Source organism: Chiloscyllium punctatum, chromosome 1 (assembly GCF_047496795.1).
Source record: "Chiloscyllium punctatum isolate Juve2018m chromosome 1, sChiPun1.3, whole genome shotgun sequence".
NCBI classification, from domain to species: Eukaryota; Metazoa; Chordata; class Chondrichthyes; order Orectolobiformes; family Hemiscylliidae; genus Chiloscyllium; species Chiloscyllium punctatum.
The window spans coordinates 169,622,758-169,649,672 of NC_092739.1; the positions used below are offsets into that span (position 1 = coordinate 169,622,758).

The following is a 26,915-nucleotide window of genomic DNA, read 5'->3' on the forward strand; positions in this document are numbered from 1 at the left end:
ATCTTTTCTGAACTCTTTCAAGTTTCACAACATCTTTCTGATAGGAAGGAGACCAGAATTACATGCAATATTTCAACAGTGGCCTAACCAAAGTCCTGGAGGTAAAAACAATGACTGCAGATGCTGGAAAGCAAATACTGGATTAGTGGTGCTGGAAGAGCACAGCAGTTCAGGCAGCATCCAACGGGCAGCGAAATCGACGTTTCGGGCAAAAGCCCTTCATCCGGAATCATCAGGATTCCTGATGAAGGGCCTCTGCCTGAAACGTTGATTTTGCTGCTCGTTGGATGCTGCCTGAACTGCTGTGCTCTTCCAGCACCACTAATCCAGTATATAACCAATGTCCTGTACAGCCGCAACATGACCTCCCAACTCCTGTACTCAATAATCTGACCACTAAAAGAAAGCATACCAAACACCTTCTTCACTATCCTATCTACCTGCGACTCCACTTTCAAGGAGCTGTGAACCTGCACTCCAAGGTCTCTTTGTTCAGCAACACTCCCTAGGACCTTACCATTAAGTGTATAAGTCCTGCTAAGATTTGCTTTCCCTAAATGCAGCACCTCACATTTATCTGAATTAAACTCCATCTGCCACTTCTCAGCCCATTGATCCATCTGGTCAAGATCCTGTTGTAATCTGAGGTAACCCTCTTCACTGTCCACTACACCTCCAATTTTGGTGTCATCTGCAAACTTACTAACTATACCTCTTATACCTCGCATCCAAATCATTTTTATAATTGACAAAAAGTAGAGGACACAGCACTGATCCTTGTGGCTCTCCACTGGTCACAGGCCTCCAGTCTGAAAAACAACTCTCCACCACCACCCTCTGTCTTCTACCTTTGAGCCAGTTCTATATCCAAATGGCTAGTTCTCCCTGTATTCCATGAGATCTAACCTTGCTACTCAGTCTCTCATGGGGAACTTTGTCGAACGCCTTACTGAAGTCCATATAGATCACATCTACTGCTCTGCCCTCATCAATCCTCTTTGTTACTTCTTCAAAAAACTCAAGTTTGTGAGACATGATTTCCCACGGACAAAGCCATGTTGACTATCCCGAATCAGTCCTTGCCTTTCCAAATACATGTACATCCTGTCCCTCAGGATTCCCTCCAACAACTTGCCCACCACCGAGGTCAGGCTCACCAGTCTATAGTTCCCTGGCTTGTCTTTACCGCCCTTCTTAAACTGTGGCACCACGTTAGCCAACCTCCAGTCTTCCGGCACCTCACCTGTGACTATCAATGATACAAATATCTCAGCAAGAGGCCCAGCAATCACTTCCCTCACTTCCTATAGAATCCTCGGGTACACCTGATCAGGTCCTGGGGATTTATCTACTTTTGTGCGTGAAGACACCCAGCACTTCCTCTTCTGTAATGTGGACATTTTTCAAGATATCACCATCTATTTCCCCATATTCTACATCTTCCATGTTCTCCTCCATAGTAAACTGTTATGAAGATGTGGGCTTACTATACCTTTAAAAGAGTAAAAGCTAGCAGTGAAAACACCAAGTGTTCTCAATAAGACACAAGGTAATATATGCTCCAGCCACTGGGGTAGCTGGTTGCCTGGAAACGACAAAATAGATTTGAATTAGGCCAATCAGTTTAACAGACACACAAAAAAATCAAATTCCAATCGAGTTTGAATGGAGTATATTGACGATCTTAAAAGCCATTGGCACAATCTGATGCCTTGGGGTTTAAGACTGGGGAAAAATGAACAGTTGGGAGGAGAACTGCCGCAGATCAACAGATGTAGACTGCTAGTCAGAACTCTCTGAGAGGTACCTGCCAAGAGGAGGAGTTCGCACAGAGGAAACCTCAACACTGACCAGTAGCCAATCTACCGACAAAGATAAAGAGAAGATTTGACCGCTGGCTGGTTTTAAAATTTGAATTTTCCTGTAAATTGTAATCAGGAGTTTTATTGGACTAGTATTTTTGAACGGGAAGTTAAAAGGTAAATTAGAGCAAGGACTTGTGAATAGTTGTTAGTTAATTATTCTCTGTTCTACTTTAAAAAATAAGGTTGTTAGGTTTTACTTTAAATTGGTCTTGGCCTCTCGATGTTTTACAGATTAATGCATAGGATAAATCTTTTTGGTGTTGCTGGTTTTAAATTAAGCAGGAGGGTTTACACTGTATGGGAATAAAGCACTGATGCAAAATACTAGTTACCCATTTGTCCTTAATATATTTGTAAAAACCCTTTGGATTCTCCTTAATTCCATTTGCCAAACCTATCTCATGTCTCCCTTTTGCCCTCCTGATTTCCCTCTTAAATATACTCCTACTGCCTTTATACTCTTCTAAGGATTCACTTGATCTATCCTGTCTATACCTGACATATGCTTCCTTCTTTTTCTTAACCAAACCCTCAATTTCTTTAGTTATCCAACATGCTCTACATATACCAGCCTCTCCTTTCACCCTGACAGGAATAAATTTTCTCTGGACTCTCGTTATCTCATTTCACAAGGATTCCCATTTTCCAGCCGTCCCTTTATCTATGGACATCTGCTCCCTATCAGCTTTTGAAAGTTCTTACCTAATACCAGCAAAATTAGCCTTCCTCCAATTTTAAACTTCAAGTTTAGATCGGGTCTATCCTTTTCCATCATGATTTTAAATCTAATAGAATTATGGTCACTGGCCCCAAAGTGCTGCCCCACTGACACCTCAGTCACCTGCCCTGCCTTATTTCCCAAGAGCAGGTCAAGGTTTGCACCTTTTCTAGTGGGTAAATCCACATACTGAATCAGAAAATTGTCTTGTACATACTTAAGAAATTCCTCTCCATCTAATCCTTTAACACTATGACAGTCCCAGTCTATGTTTGGAAAGTTAAAACCCCCGACCATAACTACCCTATTATTCTTACAGATAGCTGAGATATCCTTACGCGTTTCTTTCTCAATTTCCCTCTGACTATTAGGGGATCTCTAATGCAATCCCAATAAGGTGATCATCCCTTTCTTATTTCTCAGTTCCACCCAAATAACTTCCCTGGATGTATTTCTGGGAATATCCTCCCTTAGCACAGCTGTAATGCTATCCCTTATCAAAAATGCCACTCCCCCTCCTCTCTTGCCTCCCTTTCTATCCTTCCTGTAGCATTTGTATCCTGGAACATTAAGCTGCCAGTCCTGCCCATCCCTGAGCCATGTTTCTGTAATTGCTATGATATCCCAGTCCCATGTTCCTAACCATGCCCTGAGTTCATCTGCCTTCCCTGTTAGGTCCCTTGTATTGAAATAAATGCAGTTTAATTTATTAGTCCTACCTTGTCCCTGCCTGCCCTGACTGTTTGACTCACTTCTGTTCTCAGCTGTACCCGTCTCAGATCGACCTCTTTCCTCACTATCTCCCTGGGTTCCAAACCCCCACCTTACTAGTTTAAATCCTCCCAAGCAGTTCCAGCAAATTTCCCTGCCAGTATATGAGTCCTCTTCCAATGTTAAATTTCCCAGATGCACTCCGATGTCCAGCGATACATGAATTCAAACAGCACAGGCAGTAACTGTGCAGGTTCTCTCTCTCTCTCTCTCTCTCTCTCTTTCTCCTGCACTGTTCTCACCATGTGCTTCCTTTGACTGTTCTTCTCCCTTTTAAAACTGCTGTTGTTTTGGCTTTTTTTCCCCAAAGTTCCAAAACAATGTAACAGCATATGAAACAGTAATTGCTGCTCCTGGAATTCGAGGAAATCACCTCCAGCACCTAAAATACCTCAAAAAAAAAGGAGCAGCTCTTACAGCCAGAAATTGTTCCCATCCTCCATCTTGGAAGTGTAAGAGTCAGGAATGACAGACACGTCCCTGAGCTCCCACATCAAGCAAGAGGTACATGCCACGGGTCTGAGGTCCCCTGTCATTGTAAGCTTAGCTTTATGTCAACTAACTAAAACCAAACAATGCACTTCAATATATGAAAGAAATGAAAGGAAAAACAAAACCTTACCTTACAGAGCTCTTTTTCTTCTGGTTAGAGGAGGTGGGGGGGGGGGGGGGGGTGGTGGTGAGGGGGATACTACCTGTGTAGTATCTCAGGTTTAGCTGCTGCCCAAATATATACTAAGTCTTTACTTCTTGGCACCCTCCTTGTCTCCATGTCATCTCCGCTCTGTCACTCACTGCTCCTGGACAGGAAAAAGCTCAGTAACAGGCCCTTTGGCCCTCCAAGCATATGCCAATCCATAGCGTCTATCTAAAGCTGTTGATCTGTATTGCTCTCTCCCTGCCCATTCATGTATCCGTCCAGATACATCTTCAATGATGCTATTGTGTTCATCTCTACCACCTCCACTGGCAACACGTTCCAGGCACCCATCACTCTCTGTGTAAAGAACTTTCCACATATATCTCTCTCAAACCTTTCCCCTCGCACTTTGAACTCAAGACCCCTAGTAATTGAGTCCCCCACTCTGAGAAAAAGCTTCTTGCTGTTTACAACTCTCATACTTTACAGGCCTCAATCAGGTCCCCCCTCAACCTCCACCTTTTCAACGAAAATAATCCTAATCTACTCAATCTCTCTTCTTAGCTAGCACCCTCCATACCAGGCAACATCCTGGTGAACCTCCTCTGCACCCTCTCCAAAGCATCCATATCCTTTTGGTAATGTGGTGAACAGAACTGTACACAGTATTCCAAATGTGGCTGAACCAAAGTCTTCTACAACTGTACCATGACCTGCCAACTCTTGTATTCAATCCCCTGTCTGATGAAGAAAAGCATGCCCTATGCCTTCTTGAGCACTCTATTGACCTTCAGGGAACAATGGACCCGAACACCCAGATCTCTCTGGACATCAATGTTCCCCAGGACTTTTCCATTTACTGTACAGTTTGCTCTGAAATTGGATCTTCCAAAATGCATCACCTCACATTTGCCCGGATTGACCTTCATCTATCGTTTCTCTGCCCAACTGTCCAATCTATCGATATTCTGCTGCATTCTCTGACAATCCCCTTCACTATCTGCTACTCCATCAATCTCAGTGTCATCTGCAGACTTGCTAATGAGGCAACCTACACCCTCCTCAAGATCATTTCTGTATATCACAGACAACAGTAATCCCAGCACAGATCCTTGTGGGACACCGTGGTCACAGGTCTCCATGTTGAGAAGCTCCCTCCATGATTACTCTGTCTCCTGCTGCCCAGCCAGTTTTCTATCCATTTAGCTGGTACAACCTGGAGTCAATGAGACTTCACTTTCTCCATCAGCCTACTATGGGGAACCTTATCAAACACATCACTGAAGTCCATGTACATGATAGCCCTTCCTACATCAACCAACTTTGTCACCTCCTCAATGAATTCTACTAAGTTGGTAAGGTATGACCTTCCCTGCACAAAACCATTTTGCCTATCACTAATAAGCCAATTTTCTTCCAATGCTGCAAAGATATCTGTTAAAGCTCCAGCTATTTCCTCTCTTGCTTCCCTCAGTAACCTGGGGTAGATCTCATCTGGACCTGGGGACTTGTCCACCTTAATGCCTCTTAGAATATCCAACACTTCCTCTCTCCTTATGCTGACTTGACCTCGAGTAATCAAACTAGAGTCTATCCCTAACCTCAACATCCACCATATCCCTCTCCTCAGTGAATACCAACGTAAAGTACTCATGAAGAATCTCACCCATCTTCTCTGACTTCACGCATATCTTCACTCCTCTGACCTTGTGTGGGCAAACCCTTTCTCTCGTTACCCTCTTGCTCCTTATATACAAATAAAAGGCTTTGGGATTTCCCTTAACCCTGTTTGCTAAGATATTTCACGACCCCCTTTATCCCTGTTAATTCCACAATTCAGATTAGTCCTACTTTCCTGATATTCTTCTAAAGCTGTGTCTGTCTTCTGTCGCCTCGACCTTCTGTATGCTTTCTTTCTCCTCTTAGCTAGTCTCTCAATTTCACCTGTCATCCATGGTTCCCTAATCTTGCCATTTCTATCCCTCATTTTCACAGGAACATGTCTTTCCTGAGCTCTAGTCACCTCTCTTTAAAAGTCTCCCTCATATCAAATGTGGATTTCCCTTCAAACAGCTGCTCCCAATCCACATTCCCCAGCTCCTGCCGAATGTTAGTATCGTTGGCCTTCCCCAGTTTAGCGCTCTTCCTTTAGGACCACTCGTCTTTATCCATAATTATCCTAAAACCTATGGAATTATGATCCCTATTCCCAAAGTAAATCCCTTACTGAAACTTCAACCACCCGGCCGGGCTCATTCCCCAACACCAGGTACAGTATGGCCCCTTCCCGCGTTGGAGTATTTACATCCTGCTCTAGAAAATCCTCCTGGATGGTCCTTACAAATTCTGCTCCAACTAAACCTCTAATACTAAGTGTTTCCCAGTCAATGTTGGGAAAATTCAAATCTCCCATCACCACCACCCTGTTGCTCCTGCATCTTTCCATAGTTTGTTTACATGTGTGTACCTCTATCTCCTGCTCGCTATTGGGAGGCCTGTAGTACAGCCCCAACATTGTTACCTTACCCGTCCTGTTTCTGAGCTCTGTCCATATTGCCTCACTGCTCAAGTCGTCCATAGTGCCCTCCTTCAGCACAGCTGTGATATCCTCTCTGACCAGTAATACAACTCCTCCGCCCCTTTTACCTCCCTCACTATCCCACCTGAAGCATCGATATCCTGGGATGTTTAGTTGCCAATCATGCCCTTCCCTCAACCAAGTCTCAGTATTAGAAGAAGCACTCCAAGGACATTGGTTCCTGTCCAGTTCAGGTGTAGACTGTCCAATTTGTAATCGTCCCAATTCCCCCAGGACCAGTTTCAATGTCCCAAAATCTGAATGCCTCCCTCCTGCACCATCTCTCAAGCTGTGCATTCATCCTGAATATTCTATCATTCCTACTCTGACTCGCCTGTGACACTGGTAGCAATCCTGAGATTACTACCTCTGAGATCCTACTTTTTAACTTGATTCCTAACTCCCTAAATTATGCTTGCATGACCTCATCCCATCTATTACCGATATCATTGGTGCCTGTACGCTGTTCACCCTCCCCTTTCAGAATACTCTGCAGCTGATCGGTGATATCCCTGACCCGAGCACCTGGGAGGCAACATACCATCCAGGAGTCCTGTTTTCAGCCACAGAACCACCTATCTACTCCCCTCACAGTTGAATCCTCTATGACTCTAGCCCTACCTCCCTTTTTCCCACCCTTCTGAACAGCAGTGCCCGCCACGGTGCCACGGTCCTGGTAACTGCTGCCCTCCCCGGTGAGCCATCTCCCCCAGCAGTATCCAAAACGGTAAACCTGTTTTGAGGGAGATAACCGCAGGGGACACCTGCACTGCCTTCCTAATCTTTTTCTGCCTTTTGCTCACCCATTCCCTGTCTCCCTCAGCAATTCTAACCTGCGGGGTGACCAGTTCACTAAACATGTATCCACAATCCTATCAGCATTACGGATGCTCCACAAGTTTTAACTGCATGCATTAATAATCTAGATGAAGGAACTGAGGGCACTCTGGTTAAGTTTGCAGGTGCTACAAAGATAGATAGAGTGACAGGTAGCATTGAGGTGTTGGGGAGGCTGCCAAAGGATTTGGACGGGTTCGAAGAGTGGGCAAAGAAGTAGCAGGTGGAGTACAACGTGGGAAAATGTGAGGTCATGGGCTATTTTCTAAAAGGGGAGTGAATTCAGAAATATGAAGTGCAAAGGGACTTGGGAGTTCTCGTCCAGGTTTCTCTTAAGGTCAGGATAGGAAGGCAAATGCAATGATGGCATTTATTTTGAAAGGACTTGAATATAAAAGCAGGGATGTATTCTGAGGCTTTATAAGGCTCTGGTCAGACTACATTTGGAGTATTGTGTGCAGTTTTGGGCCCTGTATCTCAGGAAGGATGTACTGGCCCTGGAGTGTGTCCAGAGGGGGGTCACGACAATGGAATGAAAAGCTTAACATATGAGGAATGTTTCATGACTCTGGGTCTATACTGGATGGAGTTTAGAAGGATCGGGGGATCTAATTGAAACTTACACAATACTGAATGGCCTGGACAGAGTAGATGTTGGGAAGATGTTTCCATTGGTAGGAGAGACTAGGACCCGAGGGCACAGCCTGAGAGTAAAGGGAAGAGCTTTTAGAATGTTTTTGTTTGTTTGGGGGGGGGGGGGGGGGGGTGGCAGGGTGGGGGTGTGGTGGGCATCAAATTTTGGAGAGAGGAATTGTCAGCTTCCAAAGCAAGAGGATATCCCACCAATTACAGGAGAGCTGTTGGGGGAATGAAATGCAGCATAGAACAGGAGGGTCAGAGTGTACAAACATACAGAAACAGCTATGAGGAGAGGATAAATAAGGGAGGAAGTCAAGTGTGTGTGGTGCTGGAAAAGCACAGCAGGCCATGTAGCATCTGAGGAGCAGGAGAATCGATGTTTCAGGCAGGAGCCCTTCATCAGGATAAATAAGGGTGGAAAGGCAAAATTGATCGCCCTTTACTTGAATGCTTGTAGTATTCAGAACAAAATAAATGAACTAACTGAAAAAATACAGGCTAATAGGTATGATCATTAAGGATACATACATCAGGCTAATCTCCATCTTCAACACTATAAATTTTAGTGAGTAAAATTAGGGCGCACGGGATTGGGGGCAAAGTACTAGATTGGATAGAGAATTGGTTGGCTAATAGGAAACAAAGGGTAGTGATTAACGGCTCCATTTCGAAATGGCAGGCAGTGACCAGTGGGGTACCGCAGGGATCCGTGCTGGGACCGCAGCTTTTTACAATATATGTAAATGATATAGAAGATGGTATCAGCAATAACATTAGCAAATTTGCTGATGACACAAAGCTAGGTGGTAGGGTGAAATGTGATGAGGATGTTAGGGGATTACAGGGTGACCTGGACAAGTTAGGTGAGTGGGCAGATGCATGGCAGATGCAGTTTAATGTGGATAAATGTCTGGTTATCCACTTTGGTGGCAAGAACAGGAAGGCAGATTACTACCTCAATGGTATCAAATTAGGTAAAGGGGCTGTTCAGAGAGATCTGGGTGTTCTTGTCCACCAGTCAATGAAGGCAAGCATGCAGGTACAGCAGGTCGTGAAGAAGGCTAATAGCATGCTGGCCTTCATAACAAGAGGGATTGAGTATAGAAGCAAAGAGGTGCTTCTGCAGCTGTACAGGGCCCTGGTGAGACCACACCTGGAGTACTGTGTACAGTTCTGGTCTCCAAATTTGAGGAAAGACATTCTGGCTATTGAGGGAGTGCAGCGTAGGTTCACGAGGTCAATTCCTGGAATGGCAGGATTGCCTTACACGGAAAGACTGAAGCGACTGGGCTTGTATACCCTTGAGTTTAGAAGACTGAGAGGGGATCTGATTGAAACGTCTAGGATTATGAAAGGACTGGACACTCTGGCAGGAGGGAACATATTTCCGTTGATGGGGGAGTGCCGAACCAGAGGACACAACTTAAAAATACGGGGTAGACCATTTAGGACAGAGATGAGGAGAAACTACTTCACCCAGAGAGTGGTGGCTGTGTGGAATGCTCTGCCCCAGAGGGCAGTGGAGGCCCAGTCTCTGGATTCTTTTAAGAAAGAATTGGATAGAGCTCTTAAAGATAGTGGAGTCAAGGGGTATGGAGATAAGGCTGGAACAGGATACTAATTAGGAATGATCAGCCATGATCATATTGAATGGCGGTGCAGGCTCGAAGGGCAGAATGGCCTACTCCTGCATCTATTGTCTATTGTCTATAATTCCAAACAAACTCATCTCCAAACTTCAAGAATTAGGTCACGGTTCCCCTCTCTCAATGGATCCTCGACTTCCTGACCCATAAATCCCAGTCAGAAGGTTAGGCAACAGCACAATCATCCTCAAAAGCAGTGCCCCCCAAGGCTGTGTACTCAGCCCCTACTTCACTCCTGTACACTCTGTGTGGGCAAATTCCACCTCAACTCCATTGACAAGTTGGTTGATGACACCATCATTGTAGTTCAGACCTCAAACAATCAGGAAGCAGAGTACAGGAAAGAGACTGAGTGTTTAATGGTGTCGTGTAAAGATAACAATGTCAGTAAAACAAAGGAGTTGGTCATTAACCTCAGGAAGTGGAATGGAGGGTGTGTCCCTGCCTGTATCAATGGGGCTGAGGTGGGGGTGGTCCACAGCTTCATGTTCCTGGGAGTGATGATCACCAATAATCTTTCCTGGGATATCCACATCAACACAATGATCCAGAAAGCACAAACAATGTCTCTACTTCCTCAGGAGGTTAAGGACATTCAGCATGCCCATAAGGACTCTGAACAATTTCTATCGATGCACCATAGAAAGCATCCTAACTGGATGCATCACAGCGTGGGATGGGAACTGCTCTGCCAAGACGAGAAGGAACTTCAGAGAGTTGCAAATCCAGCCCAGTCCGTCCCACAAACCAGCCTCCCATCCATCACCTCTACCTACACTTCCCACTGCCTCAGGAAAGGAACCAACTTCATCCAGGACCCCTCCCACCCCAGGTATATTCCCTTCCATCAGGCAGAAGATATCAACATTTGAATACATGTATAAACATATTCTTCTTTCCTGTTGTTATCAGACTTATGAATGGGCCTCTCAAAGGTTAATATTGGTTGCTGTCCCTGCACCTTCTCTGCAAAGAACAAAGAACAAAGAATGAAGAAAATGTACAGCCCAGGAACAGGCCATTCGGCCCCCCAGGTTTGAGCTGATCCAAAGCCATTGTCTAAACCTATCGCCCAATTCCTAAGCATCTGTGTCCCTACTCATGCATCTGTCCAGATGTACCTGAAATGAATCTACCGAGCCTGTCTCTACCACCTCGACTGGCAATATGTTCCAGCTGTAACGCTCTATTCTGCACTCTGTTCTGCTACCCTGAAGCACTTTGGATGGCATAATCTGCCTGTACAATAATAAATCAATCACTCAATCAATGATTGCATAGCCATTACAGAGAGGGAAGTGGTGGCCTATTGGTGTTATCATGAGACTCTTAATGCAGAAAATCTTAATCCAGACAAGGTTCTGGGAATCCAGGTTTGAATCCCGCCATGGGAAATGGCGGAATTTGAATTCAATGAAAACTATCTGGCATTTGCAATCTATTGAGAACCATGACATGATGTCGAAAAAAACCTATCTGGTTTACTAATGTCCTTCAGGGAGGGAAATCTGTCACCTTTACCTGGTCTGGTTAACAAGTGACTCCAGCCTCCCAGTAAAGCATTAACTCGTAACTACCCTCTGGAATGGCCTAGCAAGCCACTCAGTTCAAGGGCAGCTAGGGAGGCTCAATAAACACTGCACATAAAGTGATGGTCACATCCCATAAAGGAATGAAAACAAAACAGCTATTTACACTGAGTTCAATTCTGGGATCTCATTATTCAGAGTTGTTTCATCCTTTGCGAAGAAAGGGAACAGGGTGGCATAGTTACTACAGGATGGATGAAAAACTTATAAGACCATTATATACAGCAGAATGAGGCCATTGAGCCCACCACGTCTATAATGCCATTGAGATCATGACCGACCTGTTCATCCTCAACTCCACACCCCTTTATTCCCTGAGTAAAGAAACTCCTTCTGACATCTGTCCTATAATTATCACCCGTCAATTTAAAGCTATGTCCCCTCGTGCTCACTGTCACCATTCAAGGAAAAAGGCTCTCCCTGTCCACCCTATCTAACCCTCTGATTATCTTGTATGTCTCCATTAAGTCACCTCTCAACCTTCTTCTCTCGAATGAAAACACCCTCAAAACCCTCAGCCTTTCCTTGTAAGACCTTCCCTCCAAACCAGGCAACATCCGAGTAAATCTCCTCTGAACCCTTTCCAAAGCTTCCACATCCTTCCTATAATGCGGTGACCAGAACTGTCCACAATACTCCAAGTGCGGCCGTACCAGAGCATGACCTTGTGGTTCTGAATCTCAATCCCTCTCCCAATAAAAGCTAACGCACCATACGCCTTCTTAACCACTCTATGAACCTGGGCGGCAACTTTCAGGGATCTACATACATGGACACAGATCTCTCTGCTGATCTACACTACCAAGAATCTTACCATGAGCTCAGTATTCTGCATTCCTGTTACTCCTTCCAAAGTGAATCACCTCACACTTTTCCACATTAAACTCTATTTGCCACCTCTCGGCCCAGCTCTGCACTCATCTATGTCCCTCTGTAACCTACAACATCTTTCAACACTATCCACAACTCCACCGACCTTAGTGTCATCCGCAAATTTATTAACCCATCCTCTACAACCTCATCCACATCATTTATAAAAATGACAAACAGCAGTGGACCCAAAACAGATCCTTTTGGTACCCCACTAGAAACTGAACTCCAGGATGAACATTCCCATCAACCACCACCCTTTGTCTTCTTTCAGCGAGCCAATTTCTGATCCGAATCATTAAGTAACCCTCAGTCCCATGCTTCTGTTTTTTGTGCAATAGCATAACGTGGGGAACCTTGCCAAACGTCTTACTGAAATCCATATACACCACATCAACCCTTTCTCCCTCATCCACCTGTTTGGTCACCTTCTCAAAGAACTCAATGAGGTTTGTGAGGCACGACCTACCCTTCACAAACTATCCTTAATCAAATTATTCTTTTCTAAATGATTATAAACCCTATCTCTTACAACCTTTTCCAAAACTTTACCCACAACTGAAGTAAGGCTCACTGGTCTATCATGAACAGGGTTTACTCTACTCTTCTTCATGAACAAGGGGACAACATTTGCTATCCTCCAGCCTTCTGGTACTATTCCTGTAGACACTGATGACATAAAAATCAAAGCCAAAGGTTCTGCAATCTCCTCCCTGGCTGCCCAGAGAATCTTCGGATAGATCCCATCCAGCCCAGGGGACTTGTCTATTTTCACACTTTCCAGAATTGCTAACACCTCCTCCTTGTGAACTTCAATCCCATCTAATTTAGTAGCCCATTTCTCAGTATTCTCCTCCACAGTACTGTCTTTTTCCAGTGTAAGTACTGATGAAAAATATTCATTAAGTGCTTTCCCTATCTCCTCTGACTCCACGCACAACTTCCCACTACTATCCTTGATTGGCCCTAATCTTACTCTCATCATTCCTTTATTCCTCATATACCTGTAGAAAGCATTAGGGTTTTCCTTGATCCTATCCACCAACAACTTCTTATGTCACCTCCTGGCTCTTCTTAGCTCTCTCTTTCAGTCTTTCCTGATTAACTTGTAACTCTTAACTGATTGAGAGTTGAGAGTTAGCCAGGAAAATAAGAAAGCAAGCAAATAGGAAAGGAAGCATGATTAAGTTTAAAAAAATCACACAACACCAGGTTATAGTCAACAGGTTCAATTGGAAGCACTAGCTTTCGGAGCGCTGCTCCTTTATCAGGTGGTTGTGGACTCCGAAAGCACTCCGAAAGCTAGTGCTTCCAATTGAACCTGTTGGACTATAACCTGGTGTTGTGTGATTTTTAACTTTGTACACCCCAGTCTAACACCGGCATCTCCAAATCATGAAGGATGATTAGTATGTTTGTTGATGATACTAAAGCAGGCAGTATCATGGACAGTGAGGAAGGTTCTCAGAAATTGTAGGGGAAGTGGGGCAAGAAATGGCAAATGGAGTTTAATGTAGCTAAGTGTGAGGTTTGCATTTTGGAAAGTTAAATCATGGTGTTTAGTAGGGCCTTAAGGAGTGTAGTGAAACAGAGGGACATTTGAGTTCAGGTGCACGGTTCTCTGAGAGTGGAGTCCCAGGGAAACAGGGCAGTGAAGAAGGCTTTTGGCACACTCGTCTTCATCAGTCAGGGCATTGGGTATCGAAGTTGGGAAGTTATGTTGCAGTTATACAGGATGTTAGTGAGGCCGCAATTGGAGCATTGTGTTCAGTTTTGGTCACCTTGTTATAGGAAGGATGTTATTAAACTGGAAAGACAGCAGAATAAATTTACAAGGACGTTGCCAGGACCCAAATATCTGAGTTATAGGGAAAGGTTGGATTAGATTAGATTCCCTACAGTACGAAAACAGGTCCTTTGGCCCAACAAGTCCATACTGACTCTCTGAAGAATAACCCACCCAGACCAGTTCCCTGCCCTGTATTTGCCCCTGACTAATGCATCTAACACTATGGGCAATTTAGCATGGCCAATTCACCTGACCAGCACATCTTTGGACTGTGGGAGAAGGCTGGAGCACCTGAAGGAATCCCATGCAGACATGGGGAGAATGTGCAAACTCCACACAGACAGTCGCCCAAGGCTGGAATCGAACCTGGGACCCTGGTGCTGTGAGGCAGCTGTGCTGACCACTGTGCCACCATGCCATCTGTAGATAAGCTAGGACATTTTCCTTTCAAGTGTAGGAGACTGAGGGGGGGACCTTACACAGGTGTATAAGATCATGAGAGGCATGGATTGGATGAATGCACTCAGTCTCTTTCCCAGGGTTAGAGAATAGGGGACTAGAGGGCATCAGGTTAAGGTTAGAGGGAAGAGGATAAAAGGGAACCTGAGGGGAAACGTTTTTACACAGAGGGTGGTACACACATGGAATGAGCTGGGTTAGAAGGATATGGGCCAAGTGCAGGGAGATGGGGTTAGCGTGGATGGACATTTTGATCAGCATGGAGCAGTTTGGGTCAAAGGGTCTGTCTCTGTGCTGTAGGTAAAAACAATGACTACAGATGCTGGAAACCAGATTCTGGGTTAGTGGTGCTGGAAGAGCACAGCAGTTCAGGCAGCATACAAGCAGTAGTAAAATCGATGTTTCGGGAAAAAGCCCTTCATCAGGAATAAAGGCAGTGAGCCTGAAGCGTGGAGAGATAAGCTAGAGGAGGGTGGGGGTGGGGAGAAAGTAACATAGAGTACAATGGGTGAGTGGGGGAGGGGATGACGGTGATAGGTCAGGGGCGGGGGAGGGTGGAGTGATAGGTGGAAAAGAAGATAGGCAGGTCGGACACGTCATGGGGACAGTGCTGAGCTGGAAGTTTGGAACTAGGGTGAGGTGGGGGAAGGGGAAATGAGGAAACTGGTGAAGTCCACATTGATGCCCTGGGGTTGAAGTGTTCCGAGGCGGAAGATGAAATCTAGGACTCTATGAGTGCCTTCATCTGTCTATCTGTCAGTGAAGGGGATATCGATGAGGTTTCTCCTGTCACCACACCGAACAGAATGAACCATTCAGCTTCAGGCAGACTCCTGTTTGTATCAGTGACTGTGTTTTCACTGTGTCTGCCTTTTCCCACCAGTCAGTGACAACACCTCCACTTTCAGGCTTTAGTGAGCCAACATTACTACTGAGCACACAATCCTTTTTTATGTCACTAAAATGCTTTGCTGATTGATTTTGATGTCTCAGTAAGTTTCTTTTCATATTCCCTTTTCATTGTTCTTATCCACTGCCAATGTGGCCCTTTGCTGGTCTTTGTATCTTTCCCATTCAACAGGATATATGCTGTTTTTTTGAATTTTTGCAAGCACTTCTTTTTAGTTTTATACTGTTTCTTAAATCTTTAGCTGTCTGTGATTGTTTTTCTTCTGTGCAGCTTGTTCCTCTCTGGAGTTTAAAATGGTTTTGTATTGTTTTAAATGAATCTTTAAACATCCTCCATTGAGCCTCAGTTGGTTTCCCACATGAGCTGATTTCCCAGTTTACTGGGGACAGTCTCTGTCTCCTCCCATAAGGGTTGAGCCTATGAGTTACTGACAAGCCTCAGGCCTCATTCCCCCTCTGAGGAATCTTACCTCATTAAACAATGAATGGTGGGGTTTGCCGCCGTCGATTTTCCACATGCTTTTCCATCCTTGAGTAGGTGCCTGATCAGGATGTAACTCAGGATGGACAGGGTTAACACTGGAACCACCACTTGGCCGCCAAACGTCTCTGAAAAGGGGCTATCTAGAGAAATGAAGAAGGAACGTGTCAGGAGACAACTCAGAGCTGCCGAGCCAGGCACTGGTTCAGGGCAATGTTCAAACTGAAGTAAGTGATTGCATTGCGCACAGTGACAGGAAAGAACAGCCTGATAACCTCAGCAGCATCCCCCTTGCTTCAAATTCCAAACAATCACAGAGCACACACACCACCATTTTGCTATTCACTCCATTGACTGGTTCCGTGATGTATTTAGAGTCATAGAATCATAGAGATGTACAGCATGGAAACAGACCCTTCGGCCCAACCCATCCATGCCAACCAGATATCCCAACCCAATCTAGTCCCACCTGCCAGCAGCCGGCCCATATCCCTCCAAACCCTTCCTATTCATGTCCCCATCCAGATGCCTTTTAAATGTTGTAATTGTACCAACCTCCACCATTCCTCTGGCAGCTCATTCCATCCCCGTATCACCCTCTGAGTGACACTGTTGCCCCTTAGGTCTCTTTACATCTTTCCCCTCTCACCCTAAACCTCTCTCCCTCAGCCCAGGGAAAAGATGTTGTCTATTTATCCTATCCATGCCCCTCACAATTTTGTAAACCTCTATAAGGTTACCCCTCAGCCTCTGACGCTCCAGGGAAAACAGCCCCAGCCTGTTCAGCTTCCCCCTGTAGCTCAAATCCTCCAACCCTGACAACATCCTTGTAAATCTTTTCTGAACCCTTTCAAGTTTCACAACATCTTTCCAATTGGAAGGAGACCAGAATTGCATGCAATATTCAAACAGTGGCCTAACCAATGTCCTGTACAGCCGCAACATGACATGCATTGATGGGATTTTGGCTGTATGTTTGGGGATTTGGAAAACAGCAGCTAAAACCATCCCTTTCTATCCAATGAGAGGATTTCACAGCAATTGTTCCATCTTAAATGGCCCAATGGCAATGCTCAGTTGTAATGATCACCAGAAAATCTCACAAAGACAATGAAACGAGACATATCCTCTAACATCGACCCAGGCACCGGTAAAGACAATGGCAGGAACAGCCCTGTCGCTCCGGCAAACATCTGGAGGCTAGTTCCAAAACTGGCAGGGCTACCTCCCAGACTGATGAAGGGCTCCTTCCCGAAATGTCGATTTTCCTGCTCCTCGGATGCTGCCTGACATGCTGTACCTTTCCAGCATCACTCTAATCTTGACTCTAGTCAACCAACAGCTTGACACAGTCATACTTACAGAATCACACCTTACAGACAATGTCCCCACCATCACCATCCCTGGATAGGTCCTGTCCCACCGGCAGGACATTCCCAGCAGAGGAGGTGGCACAGTGGGATACAGTTATGAGGGAGTTGCCCTGGGAATCCTCAACATTGACTTTGGACCCCACAAGGTCTCATGGCTTCAGATGTAATACTACATGCTCGTTACCATGTACTGCTCTCCCTTGGCTGATAAATCAGTACTCCCCCATGTTGAACAACACTCACTGAGGGTGGCAAGGACACAGAATGTACTCTGGGTGGGGGATTTCAATGGCCACCTCCAAGAGTGACTTGGCAGCAGCTTTACTGATCGAGCTGATCGGGTCCTAAAGGACTGGATTAGTGGTGCAGGAAGAGCACAGCAGGTCAGGCAGCATCCAACGAGCAGCAAAATCAACGTTTCGGGCAAAAGCCCTCCTGATGAAGGGCTTCTGCCCGAAATGTCGATTTCGCTGCTCGTTGGATGCTGCCTGAACTGCTGTGCTCTTCCAGCACCACTAATCCAGTATTTGGTTTTCAGCATCTGCAGTTATTGATTTTACCGGGTCCTAAAGGACATTGCTGCTAGACTGGGTCTGCAGCAGGTGGGGAGGGAACCATACTTGCTCATTCCTGATGAAGGGCTCCTTCCCAAAATATCGATTTTCCTGCTCCTCGGATGTTGCCTGACCTGCTGTGCTTTTCCAGCACCACTCTAATCTCCAGCATCTGCAGTACCCACCTCCGCATACTTCACCTCATCCTTATCAATCTGCCGGCTGCGTCTGTCAGAGTGATGCTACACAGTCCTTATGGAAAGATAAATAAAGACAGAAAATAGGAAGAGGAGGAGGTGGCCATTCTGTCCTTTGAGTGTGCTCCCCCCCCCAAGCTCAGTATCCTGTTCCTGATTAACCCTTTGGTCTCTTTAGCTCAAAGAACTATATATATCTTCTTCATGTTTTAGCATCAATCACTTTCTGTGCCAGGGAATTCCACAGGCCATTCTGTCCATGACACTGACATGGACTGTCACACACTTACGATCTGAGCCTTGTGTGAATGTGTTGACAGGACCAGTGACATAGCTTAGCAGCAATGATGCAGCAACTATGACACAGAGCCTTGGTGTCTGGGTCAAACATGGCTCCAAGTGAACCCAGCTGGTTTCTGCATGGGGACAGCCCCAGCAACATTCAAGAAGCTTGACACCATCCAGGACAAAGCAACAATCGTGGATATGATCGGCACCAAATCCACGAATATCTACTCCCTCCACCACCGATGCTCAGTAACAGCAGTGTATACTAGCTACAAGATGCACTGCAGAAATTCACCAGAAATCCTCAGATAGAACCTTGCAAATGCACAATCCCTTCCACCTAGATGGACAAAGGTAGCAGGTACATGCAAACACTACTCGCTGCAGATTCCCCTCCAAGGCACTCACCGTCTTGAGCTGAGAATATATCAGTGTTACTTCCCTACTACAGTGTCAGAATCCTGGGATTCCCTTCCGAATGGCATTGTGGGTCTACCTCCAGCACTTGGACTGCAGCAGTTTAAGAGGCACTACCTTCCCAAGGGCCAATGAGAGACAGGCAAGAAATGCTGGACCCAGCCAGTGATGCTCAAATCCCAGGGATGAATTTTAAAAATTGCTTTGAGATAAAAATATGGTCTATCAAGCCAGATTTCAGTTTGGGATCAGACGAGTCCAGTAATAATATCAGGTGGGATCAGAACACCAATATATTCAAGTCATTGTTAAGCAACAGACTGCATCTTCATTTTGTTAGCTCCTCATTCTTCCTAAATGTCCTGGACGTTTCAATATTCCTGTTCACACTGTCATGGTGATTTGATGATGCAATTAGACAAGAATTAGGAGGCATAGAATGGGGTAACAAAATGCAGGGGATGGGGACGAGTAATTGAAATGTGGAGCTGGTTTCAGGAACAGATATTGCGTGTCCTTGATAGGTCTGTCCCTGTCAGGCAGGGAGGAAGTGATAAGGTAAGGGAACCGTGGTTTACTACAGAAATTGCATCTCTTGTTATGAAGAAGAAGGAGGCTCTGTGTTTTACTCTGGGATGTGTTCGTTGAGACTGGGATCGGAAGAGGATGTTGCCTGGACTTTTGAGGAAAGGCCAAGGAACTTAGATCTGTTCTCATCAGATTAGTTCACAGGTCAGTGCATTATCGAAGGCGAAAGGGCCCCTGCTTTGCTGGACTGTTCTGTGTTCAAGGACAGTAACTTTCAGTTCTGCTCTACACAGAGCTCTATACCTGAAGCAAACGGAAGGCCATTCCCAACAGTATCGACCTCACTGTGCACATACACGTGGGGACGGTGCTGAAGTACCATCAGAAAATCAGACGCTGCAGCATTTAGACCCGCTCCCTATCCCAGTCTCCCACAGGACATCCCAGTGTCAAACACAGAGCCCCCTCACCCCCTCCCTATCCCAGTCTCACACACCACATCCCAGTGTCAAACACAGAGCCCCCTCACCCCCTCCCTATCCCAGTCTCCCACAGGACATCCCAGTGTTAAATACACAGACCCCCCTGACCCCCTCCCTATCCCAGTCTCCCACAGGACATCCCAGTGTCAAACACAGAGCCCCCTCACCCCCTCCCTATCCCAGTCTCACACACCACATCCCAGTGTCAAACACAGAGCCCCCTCACCCCCTCCCTATCCCAGTCTCCCACAGGACATCCCAGTGTTAAATACACAGAGCCCCCTGACCCCCTCCCTATTCCAGTCTCACACAGCACATCCCAGTGTTAAACACACAGAGCCCCCTGACTCCCTCCCTATTCCAGTGTCACACAGCACATCCCAGTGTTAAACACACAGAGCCCCCTGACCCCCTCCCTATTACAGTCTCACCCAGCACATCCCAGTGTTAAACACACAGAGCCCCCTGACCCCCTCCCTGTCCCTGTCTCACACAGCACATCCCAGTGTTAAACACACAGAGCACCCTGACCCCCTCCCTATTACAGTCTCACACAGCACATCCCAGTGTTAAGCACACAGAGCCCCCTGACCCCCTCCCTATCCCAGTGTCACACAGCACATCCCAGTGTTAAACACACAGAGCCCCCTGACCCCCTCCCTATCCCCAGTCTCACACAGCACATCCCAGTGTTAAACACACAGAGCCCCCTGACCCCCTCCCTATCCCAGTCTCCCACACCACATCCCAGTGTCAAACACAGAGCCCCCTCACCCCCTCCCTATCCCAGTCTCACACAGGACATCCCAGTGTCAAACACACAGAGCCCCCTCACCCCCTCCCTATCCCAGTCTCACACACCACATCCCAGTGTCAAACACAGAGCCCCCTGACCCCCTCCCTATCCCAGTCTCCCACACCACATCCCAGTGTCAAACACAGAGCCCCCTGACCCCCTCCCTATCCCAGTCTCACACAACACATCCCAGTGTCAAACACAGAGCCCCCTCACCCCCTCCCTATCCCAGTCTCACACAGGACATCCCAGTGTCAAACACAGACCCCCCTGACCCCCTCCCTATCCCAGTCTCCCACAGGACATCCCAGTGTCAAACACAGAGCCCCCTCACCCCCTCCCTATACCAGTCACCCACACCACGTCCCAGTGTCAAACACAGAGCCCCCTCACCCCCTCCCTATCCCAGTCACCCACACCACATCCCAGTGTCAAACACAGAGCCCCCTGACCCCCTCCCTATCCCAGTCTCCCACAGGACATCCCAGTGTCAAACACAGACCCCCCTGACCCCCTCCCTATCCCAGTCTCCCACAGCACATCCCAGTGTCAAACACAGAGCACCCTCACCCCCTCCCTATACCAGTCACCCACACCACATCCCAGTGTCAAACACAGAGCCCCCTCACCCCCTCCCTATCCCAGTCACCCACACCACATCCCAGTGTCAAACACAGAGCCCCCTGACCCCCTCCCTATCCCAGTCTCCCACAGGACATCCCAGTGTCAAACACAGAGCACCCTCACCCCCTCCCTATCCCAGTCTCCCACAGCACATCCCAGTGTCAAACACAGAGCCCCCTCACCCCCTCCCTATCCCAATTGGACACAACACATCACAGTGTAAAAAACACAAAGACCCCTGACCCTCTCTCTATCCCAGTCGCACAGAGCACACCCAGTGTTAAATATACAGAGCCCCCAAGCCCCTCCCTAACCCAGTCTCCCACAGCATATCCCAGTGTTGTACACTCAGAGCCACCTTACCCTCTTCCTATTGCAGTCGCACACAACACATCCCAGGGTTAAACACACAGAGCCCCCTGACCCAGCCCCCTATCACAGTCTCAGACACAATTTCCCAGTGTTATACACACAGCACCCCCTGACCCCCTCCCCATCTCAGTCTCACACAGCACATCCCAGTGTTATACACACAGAGCTCCCTGACCCCCTCCCTAACCCAGTCTCACGCAGCACATTCCTGTGTTAAACACACAGAGCCCCCTGACCTCTTCCGATCCCAGTCTCAACGAACACATCCCAGAGTAAAACACAGAGACCCCTAGCCGCCTGACCCCCTCCCTATTCCAGTCTCACACAGCACATCCCAGTGTTAAACACACAGAGCCCCCTGACCCTCTCCCTATCCCAGTATCACACAACAAATTCCAGCGTTAAACACAGAGCCCCCTGACCCCCTCCCTATTACAGTCTCACGCAGCACATCCCAGTGTAAAACACACAGAGCCCCCTGACCCCCTCCCTATCCCAGTCTCACACAACACATCCCAGTGTTAAAAACACAGAGCCCCCTGACCCTCTCCCTATCCCAGTCTCACACAGCACATCCCAGTGTTATACACACAGAGCCCCCTGACCCCCTCCCTATCCCAGTCTCACACAGCACAACCCAGTGTTAAACACAGAGCCCCCTGACCCCCTCCCTATCCCAGTCTCACACAGCACATCCCAGTGTTAAACACACAGAGCCCCCTGACCCCCTCCCTATTACAGTCTCACACAGCACATCCCAGTGTTAAACATACAGAGCCCCCTGACCCCCTCCCTATTACAGTCTCACACAGCACATCCCAGTGTTAAACATACAGAGCCCCCTGACCCCCTCCCGATCCCAGTCTCACACAACACATCCCAGTGTTAAACACACAGCGCCCCCTGACCCCCTCCCTAACCCAGTCTCACGCAGCACATTCCTGTGTTAAACACACAGAGCCCCCTGATCTTTTCCCATCCCAGTCTCAATGAACACTTCCCAGTGTAAAACACACAGAGCCGCCTGTTCCCCTCCCTATCCCCAGTCTCAATGAACACATCCCAGTGTAAAACACACAGAGCCCCCTGACTCCCTCCCTATTCCAGTGTCACACAGCACATCCCAGTGTTAAACACACAGAGCCCCTGACCCTCTCCCTATCCCAGTCTCACACAGCACATCCCAGTGTTAAACACACAGAGCCCTCTGACCCCCTCCCTATCCCAGTCTCACACAGCACATCCCAGTGTTAAACATACAGAGCCCCCTGTCCCCCTCCCTATTACAGTCTCACACATCACATCCCAGTGTTAAACACACAGAGCCCCCTGACCCCCTCCCTATCCCATCTCACACATCACATCCCAGTGTTAAACACACAGAGCCCCCTGACCAACTCCCTATCCCAGTGTCACACAGCACACCCCAGTGTTAAACACACAGAGCCCCCTGACCCCCTCCCTATCCCAGTCTCACCCAGCACATCCCAGTGTTAAACACAGAGCCCCCTGACCCCCTCCCTATCCCAGTCTCACCCAGCACATCCCAGTGTTAAACACAGAGCCCCCTGACCCACTCCCTATCCCAGTCTCACACAACACATCCCAGTGTTAAACACACAGAGCCCCCTGACCCCCTCCCTATTACAGTCTCACCCAGCACATCCCAGTGTTAAACACAGAGCCCCCTGACCCCCTCCCTATCCCAGTCTCACCCAGCACATCCCAGTGTTAAACACAGAGCCCCCTGACCCACTCCCGATCCCAGTCTCACACAACTCTTCCGAGTGTTAAACACAGAGCCCCCTGACCCCCTCCCTATCCCAGTATCACACACCACATCCCAGTGTTAAACACACAGAGCCCCCTGACCCCCTCCCTATCCCAGTCTCACACAGCACATCCCAGTGTTAAACACACTGAGCCCCCTGACCCCCTCCCTATCCCAGTGTCACACAGCACATCCCGGTGTTAAACACACAGAACCCCCCGACCCCCTCCCTATCCCAGTCTCACACAACACATCCCAGTGTGAAACACACAGAGCCCCTGACCCTCCCCCAATCCCATGTTATACACAGAGGCCCCGGACCCCCTCCCTATCTCAGTCTCACACAGCACATCCCAGTGTTAAACACACAGAGCCTCCGATCCCCTCCCTATCCCTGTATCACACAGCACATCCCAGTGTTAAACACACAGAGCCCCCTGACCCCCTCCCTATTACAGTCTCACACAGCACATCCCAGTGTTAAACACACAGAGCCCCCTGACCCCCTCCCTATCCCAGTGTCACACAGCACATCCCAGTGTTAAACACACAGAGCCCCCTGACTCCCTCCCTATCCCCAGTCTCACACAGCACATCCCAGTGTTAAATACACAGAGCCCCCTGACCCCCTCCCTATTCCAGTCTCACACAGCACATCCCAGTGTTAAACACACAGAGCCCCCTGACCCCCTCCCTATTACAGTCTCACACAGCACATCCCAGTGTTAAATACACAGAGCCCCCTGACCCCCTCCCTATTCCAGTCTCACACAGCACATCCCAGTGTTAAACACACAGAGCCCCCTGACTCCCTCCCTATTCCAGTGTCACACAGCACATCCCAGTGTTAAACACACAGAGCCCCCGACCCCCTCCCTATCCCTGTCTCACACAGCACATCCCAGTGTTAAACACACAGAGCATCCTGACCCCCTCCCTATTACAGTCTCACACAGCACATTCCAGTGTTAAGCACACAGAGACCCTGACCCCCTCCCTATCCCAGTGTCACACAGCACATCCCAGTGTTAAATACACAGAGCCCCCTGACCCCCTCCCTATTCCAGTCTCACCCAGCACATCCCAGTGTTAAACACACAGAGCCCCCTGACTCCCTCCCTATCCCAGTCTCACCCAGCACATCCCAGTGTTAAACACACAGAGCCCCCTGACCCACTCCCTATCCCAGTCTCACACAGCACATCCCAGTGTTAAACACACAGAGCCCCCTGACCCCCTCCCTATCTCAGTCTCACACAGCACATCCCAGTGTGAAACAAACAGAGCCCCCTGACCCTCTCCCTATCCCCAGTCTCACACAGCACATCCCAGTGTTAAACACACAGAGCCCCCTGACCCTCTCCCTATCCCCAGTCTCACACAGCACATCCCAGTGTTAAACACACAGAGCCCCCTGACCCCCTCCCTATTACAGTCTCACACAGCACATCCCAGTGTCATACACACAGAGCCCCCTGACCCCCTCCCTATCCCAGTCTCACACAGCACATCCCAGTGTTAAACACACAGAGCCCCCTGACCCCCTCCCTATTACAGTCTCACACAGCACATCCCAGTGTCATACACACAGAGCCCCCTGACCCCCTCCCTATTACAGTCTCACACAACACATCCCAGTGTTAAACACACAGAGCCCCCTGACCCCCTCCCTATTACAGTCTCACACAGCACATCCCAGTGTTAAACACACAGAGCCCCCTGACCCCCTCCCTATCCCAGTCTCACACAGCACATCCCAGTGTTAAACACACAGAGCCCCCTGACCCCCTCCCTATCTCAGTCTCACACAGCACATCCCAGTGTTAAACACACAGAGCCCCCTGAGCCCCTCCCTATCCCAGTCTCACACAACACATCCCAGTGTTAAACACACAGAGCCCCCGACCCCCTCCCTATTCCAGTATCACACACCACATCCCAGTGTTAAACACACAGAGCCCCCTGACCCACTCCCTATCTGGGAACCCAGCACTGCCCGGTTCTACCTCCTTCCCAAGATCCACAAGCCTGACCACCCTGGCCGACCCATTGTCTCAGCCTGCTCCTGCCCCACCCGAACTCATCTCTACCTACCTCGACACTGTCCTATCCCCCCTAGTCCAGGAACTCCCCACATACGTTGTGACAGCACCCACGCTCTCCACCTCCTCCAAGACTTCTGTTTCCCTGGCCCCCTACACCTCATCTTCACCATGGATATCCAATCCCTTTACACCTCCATCCGCCATGACCAGGGCCTCCAAGCCCTCCGTTTTTTCCTCTCCAGACGTCCCCAACAGTACCCTTCCACTGACACTCTCATTCGTTTGGCCGAACCGGTCCTCACCCTTAACAATTTCTCCTTTGAATCCTCCCACTTCCTCCAGACCAAAGGCGTAGCCATTGGCACACGTATGGGCCCCAGCTATGCCTGTCTCTTTGTTGGCTACGTAGAGCAGTTGATCTTCCGTAATGACACCGGCACCACTCCCCACCTCTTCCTCCACTACATTGATGACTGCATTGGCGCCACCTCGTGCTCCCGCGAGGAGGTTGAGCAATTCATCAACTTCACCAACACATTCCACCCTGACCTTAAATTTACCTGGACCATCTCTGACACCTCCCTCCCCTTCCTGGACCTCTCCATTTCCATTAATGACGACCGACTTGATACTGACATTTTTTACAAACCCACCGACTCCCACAGCTACCTGGATTATACCTCTTCCCACCCTACCCCTTGCAAAAATGCCATCCCGTATTCCCAATTTCTCCGCCTCCGCCGGATCTGCTCCCAGGAGGACCAGTTCCACCACAGAACACACAGATGGCCTCCTTCTTTAGAGACCGTAATTTCCCTTCCGACGTGGTTAAAGATGCCCTCCAACGCATCTCGTCTACATCCCGCACCTCCGCCCTCAGACCCCACCCCTCCAACCGTAACAAGGACAGAACGCCCCTGGTGCTCACCTTCCACCCTACAAACCTTCGCATCAACCAAATCATCCACCGACATTTCCGCCACCTCCAAAAAGACCCCACCACCAGGGATATATTTCCCTCCCCACCCCTTTCCGCCTTCCGCAAAGACCGTTCCCTCCGTGACTACCTGGTCAGGTCCACACCCCCCTACGGCCCACCCTCCCATTCTGGCACTTATCCCTGCCACCGCAGGAACTGTAAAACCTGTGCCCACACCTCCTCCCTCACCTCTATCCAAGGCCGTAAAGGAGCCTTCCACATCCATCAAAGTTTCACCTGCACATCCACCAATATCATTTATTGTATCCGTTGCTCCCGATGCGGTCTCCTCTACATTGGGGAGACTGGGCGCCACCTAGCAGAGCACTTTAGGGAACATCTCCGGGACACCCGCACCAATCAACCAAACCGCCCTGTGGCCCAACATTTCAACTCCCCCTCCCACTCTGCCGAGGACATGGAGGTCCTGGGCCTCCTTCACCGCCGCTCCCTCACCACCAGACGCCTGGAGGAAGAACGCCTCATCTTCTGCCTCGGAACACTTCAACCCCAGGGCGTCAATGTGGACTTCAACAGTTTCCTCATTTCCCCTTCCCCCACCTCACCCTAGTTCTAAACTTCCAGCTCAGCACTGTCCCCATGACTTGTCCGGACTTGTCCAACCTGCCTATCTTCTTTTCCACCTATCCACTCCACCCTCCTCCCTGACCTATCACCTCCATCCCCTCCCCCATTCA

General features: G+C 48.3%; 1 protein-coding gene across 1 annotated transcript in view; it reads right to left on the reverse strand.

Annotated features, from left to right (window-relative positions):
• LOC140480726 (disintegrin and metalloproteinase domain-containing protein 12-like) overlaps positions 1-26,915 on the reverse strand; it is a 545,040-nt gene that overhangs the window by 3,080 nt on the left and 515,045 nt on the right. Inside the window, exon 22 of the mRNA XM_072576009.1 lies at positions 15,781-15,934. Within this exon, the coding sequence (XP_072432110.1) occupies positions 15,781-15,934 (154 nt within the window). The remainder of the gene's footprint in view (positions 1-15,780; positions 15,935-26,915) is intronic.